This window comes from Primulina tabacum, chromosome 15, assembly GCF_025594145.1.
Source record: "Primulina tabacum isolate GXHZ01 chromosome 15, ASM2559414v2, whole genome shotgun sequence".
NCBI lineage: Eukaryota > Viridiplantae > Streptophyta > Magnoliopsida > Lamiales > Gesneriaceae > Primulina > Primulina tabacum.
Window position 1 is genome coordinate 29,752,537 of NC_134564.1, and position 19,640 is coordinate 29,772,176.

General features: G+C 31.0%; 1 protein-coding gene across 1 annotated transcript; it reads right to left on the bottom strand.

Moving 5' to 3' along the window:
* Positions 1 to 433: 433 nt before the first annotated feature.
* Positions 434 to 3,749, bottom strand: LOC142527842 (NAC domain-containing protein 6-like). The gene is made up of 3 exons (XM_075632817.1): positions 3,384 to 3,749; positions 2,402 to 2,670; positions 434 to 1,838 (listed from the first exon to the last, which is right to left on the bottom strand). The coding sequence occupies exons 1-3, from the start codon at positions 3,589 to 3,591 to the stop codon at positions 1,197 to 1,199; spliced, it is 1,119 nt and encodes a 372-aa protein (XP_075488932.1). The 5' UTR covers positions 3,592 to 3,749; the 3' UTR covers positions 434 to 1,196.
* Positions 3,750 to 19,640: the final 15,891 nt, after the last annotated feature.

The following is a 19,640-nucleotide window of genomic DNA, read 5'->3' on the forward strand; positions in this document are numbered from 1 at the left end:
ATAAATTAGAGAGTGATGCAACAGTCAAGACGAAACTTGTACATTATGTTTGGATTTATTTTCGAAATTTTTAAGGAACAAAAAAAATCTCGTGAGAACAATTTTATTGGTTAATTTTGTGAGACATATATTTTATTTAGGTCACTCATAAAAAATATTATTTTTTATACCAAAAGTATTACATTTTATTGTATTAGTCTCATGAATAAAAATCCATGAGAATAATTTTTTTTAAATACATTAAAAAATTTATATATGCATAATATATTTGGTGTTGTGTTTCGGATATAATGTTTTAACACTAAACAATTTGGGTCCTGTCTCAGGCAAGTGATAATATTTTAAAGATGTGATGAACTTTTAAAATCTTAAAAGATAAGTTATATATATCAATTCCTTTGGAAGTGAAAACAATTCACACACAGACAGCTGCAGACAGAGTACATTTGGGATCTTGTCAGTACCATGAAACCATAGAATGACACAGAAATTCATTATTTTTGTGAACTAGGAATCCCAATGCTTGATTCCATACAGATACTGTTATAATTTTGGAATCCCCTTAGATAATTAAATATATATTTTTTGTAAAGTAAAATAATTAATAATCTTTTAGATAAAGAAAATTTCCAAAACTGTTGCTTTAAATGAATGGGCCACAAGAAATATTATCGTTCAATATGAAACTTAATACTTTCACATTTTTCTCCAAAATCTGTTACAATGCTAACTCACTAGCACTATTGTTCTCAAAAACTAACACAACTTAAGCTAGAAAAATATAAATATATTCAAAAAGAAAATTATTTCCTTTAATATGCTGAAATTATAGCTAGATATATAAACAAATTAACCAATAGCATCCCCATTTTAGTTTAGGATTTCCACTCTTAATTAATGCAGTTGAAAAACAATAATTTCTTGAAGTCAATGGCTAATATTAACAGCCATTAAAATTTAAAGAGGAGCTTTTAGTTACTACAAATTCGAAAACATTGAAGAAAAGAAAGAAAGAAACCCCGAAAACCCTAATTAGTAAGCAAACTAACATTAAAAGTCTTCATCTTAAATTTAAATGTATCATGTGCTTAAAAAAGAGAATCAACATATTAGCACTAGCTAGGCACATAATATAATCAGTGAATTATTTATATATATAATTTATATGCATCGATATATTATTATATAAGAATCAGTTACTTGAAATGACTGTTGTAGTCCTTGCTTGCCTGATCTGATATTGAATTCCAATCCCATAATCTATCCGAGTAAGCCGCCTGAGTCGAGCCCGGAATCACGTTCAGAGCAAACTGTTGCTGCTGCTGTGGCTGAGGCTGCAATGTTGAGAAGCGGGAAAGGAGAGTGGGGACAATAACATTATTAGAGAATTGATGGTTTTCTTGATTTATTGAGTGATTATTCACCAATTTATGGAGATCGTCAATTGCATGTGAAGAAGATGAATTTGCAAATATGGTAGTGCATATTTGTTGGGAATTATTGTGAAGAAGAATCATTCTATCCCTTTCTACAGAACTTGGAGCAGCTGCATCGATGGTGGAAGCCATGTGTAGTAATGGATTAAGGTTGAAAGAGTTGGGATTTGAAAGTGCAAGTGACGTTCCAACGTTTGTGCTACTACTAGGGCTCGATTCGCTCATGATCCCTTCGGTTTGGAATGTTTCGATTCCCAGGTCCATCGTTTCATGTTGTTTTTGTGTTGATTGTGACCCTCGTGAGGAAGACGAAGATGAAGCTTTTGCATGGAGGGAACGAGGCAGAGATGGATGGTCTTCGACTCCAGCCCGTTTGTAGACTCGACACAGAGAAATTTCCGCCTGAAAATAGTAATAATTTAAGTTTCGAATAGAAGATCAAATGAAATTAACAAGATGACAGAAGAGTTTGAAATTTGAATGAAGATTAATGTCTTGCCCTGTCTCTGGTCACAAGAATATTTAAAGAGTTTGAATTTGCGAACTCTATCCATAAATAAGAACAGAACTGAAATTATTTTCACGTGTCCTAATAAATCAGTTAAACTATTAATTCTTGCACTTTTTTCATGTGAACCCTTTAGTTATAAATCATGAAATAGCCTAAATACAGAAGTTTTGGACACGTCTCTTTAGATCTTGGCATGGATCTCATGAATTTTCACATAGTAATTAATGAATCGAGAACGAAAGCAGTTTCTTCTTATATACATAATTTCATGAGATACATTAATCTATGGACATTTTTCAGAAGTGAGGTTTTCAACAAAATCAAAAAGTAGAAACATTAAATTCCTTAGAAAGAAGTTTCTTTTAGAAAGACCTAGATGGTAAAATTTCATTCTAGTTTTTTCACATATTTCCACCATTATTGATTATATCATACTGAACTAACTATCTCATACCTTCTGTAGGCGTTCGGTTTCGTGGTGAGGCAGTCGGTATTCATTCATGATCCAACTAGTTCGGATCCCTTTTGGGGCCTTGCCGGAGTAGAAAACAAGGGTTTTCTTCAGGCCAATAGACCTCAAATTCTCAATTCTAATCATTCTATCAGCTCCAGTTGCCTTCCAATATCCAGAAGTTGTCACACGATTAGGCCGATCCCCGTTGCGATACTTCCTATCTCTAGGCACATAGAAGTACCATTCTTTCTCCCCTATTGCAGCTAAAGCTAAGAAATTTAAAGCAAAAGGGGAAAAAATTAATTAAGTTCCATAAATAATAACACACACATACACACACACACACTTATGAAAAGTAAAAGGAACTCAATATATTGAGAACACATATAGTTTTAGTTAGCAAGATAACAGATCGGATCGGAGTAAAATATAATAGGTGTTCGACAGTTTCTTCGATTTTCTGTGATCAGTTGTATTGATCAGTCAGAAGTCAGAACAAACTTATAGATCGAAGCTCTTGAAATTCATTTCCATGCTTGTGGAAAAATGAAAATCTAGAAAGGAAAAAAGGGTTGATTTTCTCCAATTGCTCATACTGATCTATCTCTAGGAACTGGTTTCTAAAAACCCTTGTAAATTTTCTGTACAGCTTGCCGAAAATTGAAAATCAAGAAAGTAAAGAAGGGGTGATTTTTTATGATCAATTATGCCGATTCGACAGCATCATGCTGAAAGCCCTTGAATTGAAACTAGTTGTAAAAAATTGAAAATCAAGAAAGAAACAGAAGGGATGATTTTCTACCATCGCAACATGAATTCGGCTAGTAAAAGCCCTTATATATCTACATGCTTGCGTAAACTGAAATCAATAAATAAACAGGAGGAGTGAACTATATAGTAGGTCTGCCAGTGGAAAGGGTTCTTTTAAAAGGTAAAAACACACATAGATTCACAAATATAACACAAGAAAACACATGTATACCAGGAAGTTCCCAAGGGTCATAGCGATAAAGGTCTAAAAACGTGATAAGTTCGACATTAAAACGCTTGCCCTCCACCTTACGGCGGAGGTAGAATTCCACCAGCTCTTCTTCTGTCGGATGGAAGCGAAAACCCGGCATGACCATGTCATGCTGGTGCTGATCATCTTCTTGCTTGTTAACAGTTTCATCTTCTTGACTATTGCTCATGGCTGCTGCTTCCGCTGCATTAATGGCGACACATTTCTTGATTCAGACCTTTTCTACATGCATGGGATGAAGCGCAAGTGGAGACAGTGGTTCTTATACAATATCTAGAAGAGTTGTGGAGAGGAGGAAGAAAACGGTGAGATGAGTTTGAATTTGAGGGCCTACAATTGGGAAGATATATTGAATTTTTAGGTATTTAAAATCAGAAAGGGACATCTCATTTACAGGACAGGGTGGCCAAGTTTCTTTGCGGTGGGTTTGGACCCTTTTAATTACGCCATTAATCTTGTTACTTTCGAAAATTATGGGGTAGGTTTTAGTTAAAAATTCTGTAATTTTTTATTTCCGTCATTATATATATATATATTGAGTGGAAAGTCATTACATAATTATTTTTGTTACACCAACTTAACGTGGACTGAAAAAATTATAGTTATTTCCTCATATTCATGTATTTAATCTTGCTTATCAGTGTCATGTATCCAAGAGTTTTCTTAAAAAATAATTACTTGAAAATGAAAAATTACATTTTCGGCTTTGTATATTGATCAATTCACAGTCTTAGTTCACTCATTTGTATTTTTATCAGATTAAAGAATGTCACCGAAAAGTGCTAATATAATAATGTAGATGGCCGAGGTCTTCACTCCGAATAAAAAAGATTAAAATTGAAAAAAAAAATGCAGATTGTGAACTAAGACTGTGGATTGACACATAACAAGATAAAAGATGAAAAACATAGCTATATATGTTATATTTTATTTTTCACATTATTTTGCATTATGAACATTTTTCAGGTAATTTCCCATCACTTTAATGGTGAAAGAAAGAGCAAAAATAGCTATATATGTCATAATTTATTTTTCACATTATTTTGCATTATTAACACTTTAAATATTGATCCACTTGGTTCATTAACTCATTCGCGAGTTGTATCTCCATGACCCAAAGCTTGACAGAATTCTTACCGACGTTAAAGGAACCATGAATGTGTTGCATCAGATTACATATATACATATATATATATATATATATATATATATATATATATATATTTGTGTGTGTGTGTTCAAACAGATTTAACTACTCTAAGTGTGCACTGAATTTTTCTTAATAATGATGCAAGAATTAAACACTTGACACATATGTATGCATGTCTGTCTCCAAGTTGTATGTTTTGTGAGAAGTATTTCTCTTATTATAGAATAGACCGAACCATTATTATTGATTATAAACATAGAATTTTCAATTTAGAAATGCATTGTATATATATAATTAATTCTATTTAAATATATTTTTCCATTTATAAAGACAGCAGCTGCAGCCCTATAGCTATATCTTTTATATGCAATAATATAACTATATTATCCATTAACTTTTTTTTGTCATTAAGTTATTTCAGATCTTCGTTTATATGGCTAAATATGCTATATTGACAATTGAACTAGTTTAGAATGAAACAATGACCTTATATATATTATATATATAGTTTGATATGTTGCACAACCTACTCTCTGTATACACCTATGTGAACACCGCTGAAATATCAATCACCTATGGGATGTGATGAAATATATCAAAATTTTACATCTAATAGGTGAGTATCACTTTAGCGGTATTTGTAGGACCGAGTGCTTACCGCTTTACCAAAAGCTATAGCTAGTAGTAATGGTGCAACTCAAATCTTTTAAACCGCACAGCAGCTCAAGCACCACGATTCGATCGCTCTACCAAGCAGGGATAATTATTGCACACAACAATCTCTCTCCCAATAATCGCACTCTTTGCCATCAATGAGAATCGAACCCGTGACATTGGCTCTGATACCAATTGTAGGACCGAGTGCTTACCGCTTTACCAAAACCTATAGCTAGTGGTAATGGTGCAACTCAAATCTTCTAAACCGCACAGCAGCTCAAACACCACGATTCGATCGCTCTACCAAGCAGGGACAATTATTGCATACAACAGTGTTCATATAAGTTTGCACGATGGTGTGAACCATGTGTGTGTGTATATATAATACACATCATTAATGAAACTAAAACTCCATACTAATTAGCTAGGCACTTAATGCAACAAAACAATTAAATAAAGATCAACTCCGATACTTTCATAGCACTAGCATTACCCCTAAACCTGTATCAAGTACAAAGAAGACCCAAAATAAGTTAGGTTTCATTCTCCATTTAATAACATTCATGATAATGAGTTGCGAATAACTCGATTCACTTGTGAGTAGTTTGCCAGGACTTCGACTGAAAGTTCTATTTCAATTGAGAGCACGCCTCTCGAGCAACTAATCGTGTCGAGCTCGAATATTTTTATTTGGAGTTAGTATTTAAGAGTCGTGTTTATTCAATTTTTCTTCTGTTAATTAATGGAATTCCCGCTAAATGCTGAAATATTATTGATTTGACAAACATAAAATCAGGAACATTAATTACAATTTTGATCTTGTATATTCACTTCTTTGCAATTTCGGTCCTCATTATAATCAAATTTTAATCTTAGTCCTACATATTTCAATTTTTGACAATTTTAATATTTTCTATGGGAGTGCTAATATGGCAGTACAGACATCAACACCATGTCAACATCATATCAGCGCCACATTGATGCAACATAGGTGTCACATTTGGAAAAAAAGACTAAACAATTGCAAAAGAAAAAAATTAGTGAACTACAGTTGAAATCGGACAACATAGATGATCAAAATCGTAAAAAAAAACAAATATATAGGATTAAAAATTGCAATTTTCCCATAAAATAATGGCCTTTAAGGAGACTTAGTCATCTCCAATTAATTTTTTAAACAGAAATTAAAGGTCGCTCGATACACATATCGACCGAATTCATGTAATTAAGATGATCAACAACTCAATCAATCTCTAATAATGCAAATACAATTAACATCTGATCGAGGCGCTCGAGTAGACGCAATTTTAAACAGACTTTGTAATTATCAACCATAATTACTAAATAGTTAACTTTCATTTAATTTAGTAATTAACAGGTAGTTTAGACTAGTATAGGGTGGTGTTGGGGTAGACAATTTGCTGCACGCATATGACTTAGGTTGGGGACGCCAATATATTGCATGTGTTGGGGTATACTAATCTGCATAGTCAAGTGAACCCCGTGACCACTCTAATAATTTAAAACATTAGAATTCATTCCTTTTTTTTAATATAATTTTTATTATAATTATTGTACTCTCCATATTTTTATTCAACGTGCTCTTTAATTTTATATATCCATGTGTAATTTCTTAAAACATATATAATTTGGTCCCTCTAATTTCACTTTATTTTGTATTGATCTTGTGCTGCATATTTTGGTACTAGGTGTGCCCCCTGTCACAAATGCTGTGTAATTCCTAGTCAATTAAGAATAATTAATTTATGATATCATTTCTAAATTTATCCATGTTCTAATTAAACTACTAGGACTAATGACTTTTTGGATTTTGAATTTCGATAATAAATGGTAGAATTTTTTTAAATAATTTTGTAGAAAAATAAAATTTTAAAATCGAGTTTAAGTTCGAATTTCATTGATCCCGCTCCAAACTTTGTTTTAAACTAGATTTTAGCTCGATTTTATTCACGTTCACTGTCCAAATTAGGGAGTTTCCTTGGCGGCATATCGTGGAGTTAAAAAATAAAAATAAAAATTAGCCTATGAAAATTAGAATCAGCTATCAAATTTTAGGTACTCTTTTATAGGCTTGTCAAATTGGGTCAGGCCCGTCGGGCCAACCCGCCCCGCAATAAAAATTGAGCGGGTTGGGTTGATAAAATAGCAGCCCGTTTGGAGACGGGCCAAATGGGTTGAGCCCGTTTGGGTTGCGGGCTGGCCCGCCAAATTAGGGTCGAATTTTATATTTTTAATTTTATATAAAAATTCTTATTTCTTCTTTATTTTTTCTCATGTGCCTAACTTCAATCAATCTGGTAAAATCTCTATGCTTCTATTTTTTTTGAAAATGTTATACTCTCCAGTCTCCTCCCTTTTTTTAATGTTTAACTCGAATTAATCCAGAATTATCGAAATAATATAGTAAATAAATTAATTATGTGTATTGTTGAACACATAATATTTTCTGAAATTTACAACCGTCTGTTTTCTCGACTTTGTGTTATCTTCCAATGTTTCTCACTTTTTAAGAAAATGTGGATGGTAAGAGATAGGTGCCTTATGCGGACAAACCATTAAGATCGTTAATTTTTGTTTTCTTGTGATGACAAACCCTTAAGAAACTGGAGAAAGTGTATACTAAAAAAGATTTGGAATTCACATTTAAAGGTTTCATTGTATTTACGGTTGGTGATATTACATGAGTTAATTTTTAGTACATGTGTACGATGAAATCTTGTGTGAATTAGAATAAGCATTTTATTTTTTTATGGATTATGTTGATTGTTGTATGCTTTCAATGTCTTATTTCAATGTTTTTAAGTTTTTTATGAAATTATTTGACTGAAATATATTTTTCTTCTATGTTTATTTTAATATTGTTTAGTATTTTTTTTAAAAAAAAAATAAGCGGGTTGGCCCGCCTAACCCGCGGCCCAAGGTGGGTTGGGCTGGGTTGGCCATTTAGAGGCCCGCCACGCCCCGCCTAATGGCGGGTTGCGGCGGGTGGCGGGCTGGCCCGCCCCGTCAGCCCGTTTTGACATGTATACTCTTTTATTTGTATTTTCAATGTTTAGGATGGTGGAGGTGTCTAGAGAGGTGTCTAGAGAGAGAGTGAATAAATATCTCGCAAAATTTTATTCTTCTGAGCTTAAGAGACCTCAACTAGCGTCAGCAGTCAAGAGCAAATGTCAATTTTCTGAGTGCAGTATACTTGTAAAATTACTGCGAAAAAAGTCCAACAATTCAGTGAAAAAAATATTCTAAAAATCAGTAAAACGAAAATCAGGACACGATAAAAATGAATGAAATACGGAAAAGTAATTGCACATAGATTTGTTTTTAGAAGTTTGAAGGACAAATCTTTTCTATGCCTTACCTTCTTTTGTTTGCAGAAAGATTCCACTAAAAGATTTTGATAATTTCAAATATTGCAATTATTCACTTCAGTAGGACTCAAAAATGTCTTACTGAAACTCTTAGTACTCAACTTAAACACTTTTGAATAATAATATGCACATAAAAACAATTTCTCTCAATCACAAGACTTACACTTGAAATAATAAATATTTGATATACTTGTGAATGAAAAACTTCAGCACAGATCGATGATCCTGAAAATATTATGATAAAACTTGGAGTGTGTTCTTAATAAGATATGCAAGGGGGCTGTTGATCATAAACAGACATGAAATAAATTATAGTGTATGTATCAGATGTTACTGTTGTGCTCTGATGTTGTCAACACAAGCGCACAACATGCAGCGGAAATTGATTATTTAACACACACATAAATTTTTAATAAATAAACATCAGATTTAAATTATGCACAAGTACAAATACTTGTGCAATGTCTCATGGCAAAAATTCACTAGAAAACTATCTAAATCGTTTACACCAAAGCAATACTAGTGAGTATTACAAAATCAAATTTCTTGACACTCCAAGGAATTAAGATGCATCAAAATCAACCAAACTTAAAACTAGATGCATAAACCAAAGTTGCTTGAAACAAATAAAAGATCACTCTTCGATCAACATTATGCGTCAGTATTGATCTTCAAGTGTCTTCGACACCAATCAGCAACACGACATAAACATGAATCAATCACTTAAAGTCTTCACACGAAAATCTTCAACTCTGAAATATGAGTGTGTTCAGAGAAAACTCCAGCAGCTCTCGCAAACTGATCAACCTATCACACAAAAGCTTCTCATCAAAAATAGGCTCGGCTCTAGTATTTTTCTTCTATGCAAGAACTCCTCAGCCGATCCTCTCAAAAGCTCACACCAAAAGACTCACCAAAAAGCTCCTACAAAAGTGATCACTCGATCATAGAAAACTTCAGCAACTGCACAATAAAGTGATCACCGGATCACATAAAAACTGCAGAGCAAATATATGTTGGACTCTTGTGATTTTTTCTCTGCGAAAAGCTCTCCTGTACAACTCTCTGAAAAGCCCCATCGACGGCTGTAAGGCACTCCATATTTATATCTCATACTTGACCTAAAAATCTTCCCAAACAAGAGTTCTAGAAAATATGGAAACAAGATTTTCATTAGATATAAAACTCTTTTAAACAATGATAAAATATCTTAGAGATAAAAATAATATTAAAAACAAATCCTATAATATCTAGAGATAAATAAACCAAGATCTTATCACCTAGAAATAAATCAAGAACGATCTTATAATCTAGAAAGACAAAATCTTAAATTGATAATATCAATTTTAAAACAAAAAATAATAAAGGAATAAAATATTCATTTCAATATATATTAGTAGAACTTAAATCTAAGATAAAATGTGTAGGCAATTCTTAGAGTGTGTAGAGTATTCTGATTCTTGAATTTGGTCTTATGCAGAGGGATTGCAACATTCAAGTTTGAATGATTATAATTTAGTTGTATTGACGCCGTAATAGAAATAGAACTTGTGTATTTCCAATGTTTAGGATCGGTGGAGGTGTCTAGACAGATGGTGAATAAATATCTTCGCAAAATTTTCTTCTTCTGAGCTTAAGAGACCTCAACTAGCGTCAGCAGTCAAGATCAAATCTCAATCTTCTGACTGCAGAATACAACTTGTAAAATTAATGCGAAAAAAGTCCAACTGAATTCAGTGAAACAAATATTCTAAAAATCAATAAAACGAAAATCAGCACACAATAAAAATGAATGAAATACGGAAAGTAATGGCACATAGATTTGTTTTTAGAAGTTTGAAGGACAAATATTTTCATGTCGTACCTTCTTCTGTTTGTAGAAAGATTCCACTAAAAGACTTTGATAATCTCAAATATTGCAATTATTCACTTCAGTAGGACTCACAAATGTTTTACTGAAACTCTTAGTACTCAACTTAAATACTTTTGAATAATAATACGCACATAAAAACAATTTCTCTCAATTACAAGACTTACACTTGAAATAATAAACATTTGACATACTTGTGAATGAAAAAATTTAGCACAGATGATCCTGAAAAAATATCTGTTAATACTTCGAGCTAGTGTGGTCTTAATAATATACATCAGTAGAACTTGAATCTCAGGTAAAATGTGTAGGCAATTCGTAAAGTGTGCATAGTATCCTTATTCTTGAATTTGGTCTTATAAAGAGGGATTGCAACATTCAGATTTGAATGATTATATTTTAGTTGTATTGATGTCGTAACAGAAATAGAACTTGATGTCAGTTTTCATTTGATTTTTTCACAAAATATAATATGACAATAAATGTCTGGAACACTGATATAAAATGGTCTTGTTGACACCAAGATTTAATAGGGCAAGTCAAACTCATCTTCCCAAACTGAAATCAGTAAAGCCTATAAAGATGTCTTTGAGAAGATTTCAAGTGGTCTTCTCAAATATGCTTCTACTGAATTTTATTTGTTTGTTGAACTTTAATGCAAGATACCAAAGAGAAGTTGGTTACGAAGTCAGGCACACTTTTTTAGAAGTGTGAGTTGTATATATGTGTGTGTGAATATAATACTTGTATTTGAAATTTGGCTTCATAACATAAAATAGTGAAAAATTATATTTTTCCCTTGTAACTTGTACGTATTTTATTTTTTTATCCAGTTGTCTATTAATTTACAATCTTAATCTACTAGTTTATTTTTTTATTCAATTTTATTAATCGTCACCTTATTCTGACATTGCATCGGACACTTCACGATTGTTGGGAGCCACACCATTATGTCTGATGCATATCAGATCAACACTCTAGTGAAAAATAAATAAATTCGAAAAAATGTGTAAATTAATAGGCTAAGACCGTGAATGATTCGCAATGAGACAAAAAATGAAAAACGTTGTGATTTATATAATCGAAAAATAACTTATCTAAATATCAATCTCTAGGACAAAAAATTCAACACAGCATAACGCTTTGCTAGATCTTTTCGCTTTGAACTTGACATATCAGTACCCCATGTGCTTTGGTGATACATGAATAACATTATTTTTGTTCCGTAATGGAAAGCCAAACCGTGTCTCATTAGACAGACATGTGACTTTGGTCCTCGCAGGTGGGCTAAAATAAAATAAAATTTCAAATATAAATTTTCTGAAGATAATCAGTATTTTTTCTTATCCTTGTGAGAAATTCTCTTTAATATTTCGTTAATATGTTCTTCAATCGCTATTTATATTTATTTCTCATCCGATCGATATTTGACGAAAATAAGGACAAACTTATGGAAAAATACAAATTAAAACTGAAAATAAAAATTGGATCAGTTACAAGACCAAAATTATGATCTCCCCTTTTACTACTATATTAACGACGAGTAAGATCGATTGCCAATTTCTCTTCTCAAATATTATATTTCTATTGAATATGATACTTGATAATACAACATTTAATTTATATTTATTTCTTTATATTTTCGTTGTGCCTACAATAAAATTACACAAAAAATTTTATGATACGGTCTCCCGAGTCAATTTTGTGAGACGAGTATCATATTTATGTCATCCTTGAAAAGTTATTAATTTTTATGCCAAAACTATGACTTATTATTGTAAATATGGGTATGGTTGACCCGTCTCACGGATAAAAATTCGTTAGATCGTTTAACAAGAGAGCTACTAATAAAATTAATGTTACAATTATCGATTTAGATATAAGAATCGTGTTAAATAGCACACCGAATTTTGAAAAGTCCTTTCGAGTAGGGAATTCCACCGCGAATTTGTTTTCAAAGACAGGTGAAATTACCCCGTCAAGTAAACCAAAACAATACAGGACTTTGAATCAAATTCATGTGTTCTTTTTCCCGTAATTTCTTATGATTTTATGCATCTCAATTGGAAAGGTAGGGCTGTGCGTAAATTGATTTTAATTAGGATCAAATTGCATTAATCAGATAGGAAAAAATCTTCCAATTTAATTATTAGGAAAAATAGCCAAAAGTTTTCATCTAAGTTTATCTACTTTATGGTTTGTTCCTTCAAGTATTCAACTTTGAATTCAGGTCATGTAACTATGTAAGTTAGGTTGTGTTTCGATTTCGGTCCTTTTTTGTAGGAGTATTGATGTAGCGACGGAAAATACCAACATATCCCGCACAACGTCAACAGTCTATCAAAAAAGGACCGAAAATCAAAACATAAACTAACTTACATAACAAAAACCCAAAACTGAATACTTACAAGATTAAAACACAGAATATGATAATTTAGAAGATATTTTTTGCAATTATCCCTAATTATTAATTTAAATTTAAATCATCATTACCAAACAAATTACCACCGAAATTTGAAATGATGTATACCAACTTAAGAATTTTATTCATGAAACTTGGAATTTATGTTTATTCTTACTCTCGGAATTTATATAATATAATAATCTCCTAAAAATTAAATATCTCAAGAAATTAAATTTAATATTTTGAAAACGTAAGATGATCTGACATTTGGTTCTAAAAAATTAATGAAAAAGGTCAAAGGTTTTTTTTTTTAAAGGAAAAAAATTAGGGCTGGGCCATTCTAGAGAGAACCGTATATCAATAAATGGATACATATATTTCCCACAAGAATCCCGTGGCCAGGACCATTCTGGCGGTTGTCAACCCTAAAATTTGTAATTATTCTTCCTTATATTTCAAATCATTTTTTTGTCACGCGGAATACATTTTACAAGTACTTAAATTCAAAAAAAGTACTTAATTATTGAACTTTTGTATATATACTATAACTCGTGACGATAATCATGGCACTAATTAGAGAATCAAACACGATTTCTATTAATTGGAATATTTGGATCGGTCATATATATACTTGACGATACTGTTCTTGAGTCAAATAAATTCGTTTTACAAATTTTGATGACGGGCTTCTCTGATCTTCTACCTTGCTTCCTTCTCCTTAGGCTTGAATTCGATTAATTGGACCCAATTTAATTTTAGGGCAAACAAAATTATCGTAGAATTTAAGTGTTTTTTTTGTTTTATCAAAAGTTATAGATACTTTTTGTAACGGTGTAATTTCAATTAGTAATTTGTACTGATATTTTAAAAAATTGATCCATTTTTATACTTGTTTTGATTGTTTTTATTTCAAAATTATCATAAAATATACATATATACATACTCTTTCATTTCTTCCACTTTGAATGATATAAAGATGCAATACATATTGATAATAATTGAACATTTTAAATTTTGAAATGATGGGTAAAATGTGTGTTATACTTTACCAAGAATACTTTTAAAAAATTGAGACTAAAAAATTCATAATCATAAAATGCTGATGATGATATGATAAATGTCATTACTACTAATTGTATATAGATAATCGTGGTTTATTCTAACAATAAACTTTTTTTTTTTGAAATAATACTATTTATTTTGAGTAAAATAATATATACAAAAGCTTTGACCATCTTTTAGGCATGTGTTCCTTGGGTTTTCGAACATGATCATAAAATAGGTTCTTTCCCGTTATTTTCTTGCCATGTAAAGATGTGAGTCGAATTAAAGAATACCATTGAAAATGTGAAATTGTATTTTGATAAAATCAGCAATATTTTTCAAATAATATATGCAGTGGAAAGACAAAAAAAAAAACGTTGTTGGGTGCAATAATTGTCCTTGATTGTTAGAGCGATCGAATTGTGGTGCTTGAGCTGCTGTGTGGTTTAAAAGATTTGAGTTGCACCATTACTACTAGCTATAGTTTTTGGTAAAGCGGCAAGCGCTCGGTCCTACAAAAGTTATTTAATTATCAAATAAAATAGAAATTTTAATATCTATTATCCCCTTGGAAAAGCAGTAAATTTAGCCTATTCTGGAAGGAGAATGAATCTTGAAATTTGCAATTGTCACTTGTAATTAAGGGTTATGGAGATATTGAAATTATATAAACTTTAATTAAGGTTGTAAAGTTTTATGTGTACCAAACCATCGTGCGTAAACAAAATAAAACTTTTGATAATTGAGACAAGCTTCACCTTCTCGTAATTTTCATAATGAGATATTATATAAATACGAAAATCGTCGTTTATATTTGTCTCTTTATAATTTGTGTTTTTTGGGTTAAATCTCAATCTTAGCTTGTTATCTTTTTTATTTTTTTCTTGTTCTTTGAATTTTTTATGTGATTTTAATTTTTTTCCGACATGATAGAAACGTGATGTTGACATAAAGGAACATGACATTGATGTGTATAGTATCACATTATCCCTCACACGAAAAAATAATTAAAATTGTAAAAAATATACAGATGCATAGAGAAAAATAAAATCACATAGAATCAAACATGCGACATCAAATATAAGGACTGCCTAATCAATATTTTGAATTTGATTCTTTTTATATAAAATTTCCAGGAAATTACCAGAGAATGTAAATCAAGAAATAGTATTCGGATCATTTTACAAAATGGTCCAATCTTGCTATTGTGCCAGGAAAATAATCTAGGAGTGAAATGAAATTTGTGGTTCAAGGAGAGATGAGACAGAGCAAAGAACCATCAATCAAACACAATTGAATGGACCAAATGGGTTCGAAGCCAACCAATATACCGACCAAATTGGTCCGTCGCAATATATTCGCCGTCGGACCAATCATGTTATAATGTGTACCTGTCAGGATCGGTTGTGTCATACTATTTTTTATTCTATTCCAATATATATATATATATATATATATATATGTTGTTTATGCAACTTATATGTTTTTTTTTTCATTTGTTATCATGCTAAAGATCAATTCATTATCTTAGTTTAATAATTTATACATTTTTTCTACTTTAGTTCTATTTCAGAAGTGATGGTGTGAAGCTAAAAAATAATAATATGATACTGGAAATAATTATGACGCGACGTTATATATTACTGACGTATTTGGCCCACAGAGATTAAAAATGTAAAAATTACGAAATTAGAAAATATGATTTTCCTTCCAAGATTTTGATCGAAGTATTTATCAATATCAAATGATAATATATAGTCGAACGACAAACAAGATTGACGGATCAATATGAACATCTATGGATCTCTAAATAATAAACACATCATTATTCAAAATGTCACTTGTGAAAGGGTCATAAATTGGACATTTAAACTTTAAATTATGGCTCGAAATTTTGATGAACACCCAAGAATTTTGAGCCTCGAATGTGGGCAATAAACAAACAAAGAACAAATTTTGATCTTAAATGAGACAGTAGCTTCTCATGACAAAAACTTAGATAATTTGTCCAAAAAACTTTTCGAATCCACATGCAATAAAAATTAAAGTAACTTTGGAACTAATCCACATGCATTAGATCCTAAAGCTTGATCAGATTAGTTGACGTACAGCTTTGTTTCATGGGATTCTTTGTTTGTAATTCAAACGTATATATATATATAAACGATTTGATATGTATCTTTTGTTTTTATATATTGTTTCAGAATATTTGTTCCTAAATTTTACGACCAGACACTTTAATTTTTGTTATTTATTTTGTTGATTATGTGAGCTTTTATTGAATAACGTTATCGAATCTAAATGTAATATATATGTATAATACAAAATAAGTTAACAAATTTAAAAAAAAATTAAACAAACTGATAACTATCCACGCAAGTGAATTTTAATTTTTATATTTAAACCTAAATTTCGCGTATAAAAGTATTATTTTATATTATTGAACCTAGCTACTATCTGTTAAGATTGAGATTTGAATATAACTCAACCCCAAAAGCTAACTCAAGGATAGAAGATTGTTCAAATTTATATATAAACCCCTCAAGAGCTTAATCCAGACGATATGGAATATTTAACATACCTCTTACGTTCAAAAATGAACAAATGAAACGTGAAGTTCACAAGATATTATCGGATGACTCATTATCTGACACCATTTTAAGATTGAGACTTGAATCTAACTCAACTCCGAAAAATAGTTCAATAAAGAGGATTGTCCAAGTCCATATATACAACTGTTATTGATTTTATCTAGCCGATATTAGATATTTAACACTAGCAGTCACGTAATTTTTTTAAATATAATTAATTTCTAATAAAATTATGAAAAATTCTTAGAAATATGCTCGAATGGTTCATGTGAATGCAAAAAATTATGTTTTGATAAAATATTTAATACTTAGTTTAAGATGTTTTTCATAGGACAAAATATAAAATCTAATAATTTCATTTAGTATAATACTTTCAGTTAGTAGTTGCACTTTAAGGTGTAGCAAGCTGAAATGAACCAATAACACTATTCCATGAAAGAGAACACCGCCCTAGCTTTAAGATAGGTCTTATCCAAGTTTTCTTATAACATGCTCAATATAATATTATTTAATGAAAAAATATCATGATATATTTTTTAATTAAATCTGTTGATATGTTTATTATTTTAATTTTTTAAAATACTCTTCATTATAACTAATTATATATATGTATGTCAATTTTATTCTTGTATGCATTGGTGTGTGATATTTTTAGTCGTGTATGTTTCGTTAAATAAAGTATAGTCCTATAACTAATTATCATCATCAAACTTCGCAAACCTTGTTTATCTATATGCTATATTCGATAAAGTTAATAAAAAGTTAACCATTTTCGTAAAACAATAACGAATACAAAATAATTGTTATAGAAGCCTATAATGTAATCACACCTTCATGGACCTGAGCCCCGAGCGTGACAATATCTGATTAATTTGATGATTTTTATGTGATCGTATTTTCCATATGTTCACTAAAGTCTAACTATTAAATTATTTAACATTGGATTGCAAGATAATTAAGTGAAAGATTAGAGAGCTATATCTTTAAGTCTAAAATTTTTTATTCTTGATAATAAATAATAACATTATATAGAGTGCGAGTATATCAATTTCAAAATAATATTACGAATAATAAATTCTTGAAATTCAACTGATAAATTAATTTCATATAAACTTGTACATAGATGGGCCTAAGAGCTGGAACTCGCATGGGCCAAAACCATACCAAAGACACCGCTATGGCTTAATATTCCATTGTCCCTATTCCCCATCTCTCATTTATTATAAGTTGCAACGGAGACTTTATTTTGACTGTCAGTATTCATGGAATTAAATGATTGGACAGATTCCACTTTTACTTTTACGTATATATATATATATACACGACAAAAATGTCAATTTTAATCTTGTATTAATTGACGTGTGACATTTTTAGTCGTCTATGTTTTGTTAAATAAATTACAGTAACTATGTTTTTTTAATCAATTTTAGTTTTTTCATCAAAATGATGTTACTAAATTACCAATATCATTGATAAAATTTGAAACTATGTCGTTAAACGCACATGCATATCTTGAGAATGTTTTTTTAACCACATACTTCAAAATATGTAACAATAATATTGGTCATTTAATTACATTATTTTGAAAAAAAAGAGACTAAAATTGATCAAAAATATGAGTAGGTTTCTTGTGAGACGGTCTCACGAATCTTTATCTGTGAGACGGGTCAACCCTACCGATATTCACAATAAAAATTAATATTCTTAGCTTAAAAAATATTACTTTTTCATGGATGACCCAAATAAAAGATCTCTCATAAAATACGACACGTGAGATGGTCTCACACAAGTTTTTACCCAAAAAATAGAGTTGCATGACTATAATTGATCTAATGAAAAATCTAGGGCGAAAGCCTTGCTAAAATTTTAAAATAACAGTGTAAAAATTAAACATGCGCACCTGCATCCGGTAAGAACTTTTTGTACAAATTCATGGGATGAAAACTCATTGTTTTTTCATAGCTTCCTATAGAGGGCATACATGATTTGAGATGTTTTGACATTTTCTTCTTGTTTGTCTTAGACAGGCTCCTCAAATAATCTACATATTGGATTATGTTAGAAAAAATAGTGATGTTCATGAAGAAATCATCCGTAGGGTAACTTGAAACCAATCTAAGAAACAAGAAAGCTCTTTTGGCAAATCTTAGCTTAGCTCATTCGTGTATCTATAAGTTTAGTTGAGACTAATAATTTAATATGTTCAGGCGACAAATTATATATGTTTATAGTATGTTTCTTATAAGACAGTCTCACAAATCTTTATCTATAAAACGGATCAACCCAAAGTAATAATTTTGACATTGAAATAAATTTATGGGTCGTGTCGGAGATATACGTATTATAAAATTGATTTGTGAGATAATTTTATAAAAAATATTGTCTAAATCCAATAATTTTTTTAGCTTTTAATCAAGCTATATGTATGGGGATGTGACGGGGTTGATATTGATGATAACTATATATTGTGCAACGAATGCAGCGGCGGGAGACTCGTGAGTCCTTTTACTGCCGCCAACTGCATGAAGTTGACCCTCCTTAATAATTAGGACTTATCCACGTTAATTCATATTTGCTATTTTTCATTTCAACTTGGACATTTCAAGCAATCTACATTTCTATTTTGAAAATTTGTTCGTTATTGAACTTGTATGTAAAATAGTCCAGCTCGTAATGCCTCATATTCGACTACTGTCCTCACTGTATCAAGACGAGTCTTTCCAACGTACTTATGTCCTCACTCACACGCACCCTATGAAACTTCCAGGGGGTCACCCATCCCAAATTACCCTAAATCAAGCACACTTAACTTTGGAGTTCTTATGTGATGAGCTATCGAAAAGAAGATGCAACTTCTTGATATAAGTAGTACATATCAAATCTTTTAAGCCCTCCTCAACTGCACAGTCCCATACCTGAACAGTTTCGGAATCCCTCTCCTTCCGGTGTAAGATCAGTTCATTCATGTCCCCTCTGTCTTGAATCCTGCCAGGAGCCGCTCATTGTCCGTGCAATCTCATGGCACCGACAATCACCCCCGTCCTCTTCAGCCTCAGGTCTCACACAGCTTGAATATATCTTCTTCTTGTTTTTCTTAAGTTGAGAGATATATT

Bases quoted from the DNA above. Each gene is read 5' to 3' on its own strand.
- LOC142527842 (XM_075632817.1), bottom strand. From the start codon at position 3,591: ATGAGCAATAGTCAAGAAGATGAAACTGTTAACAAGCAAGAAGATGAT. The intron at 2,671-3,383 runs GTATACATGTGT...TAAATTTCTTAG, and splicing joins TGACCCTTGGGAACTTCCTG to CTTTAGCTGCAATAGGGGAG. The intron at 1,839-2,401 runs GTATGAGATAGT...TACTATTTTCAG, and splicing joins AAACCGAACGCCTACAGAAG to GCGGAAATTTCTCTGTGTCG.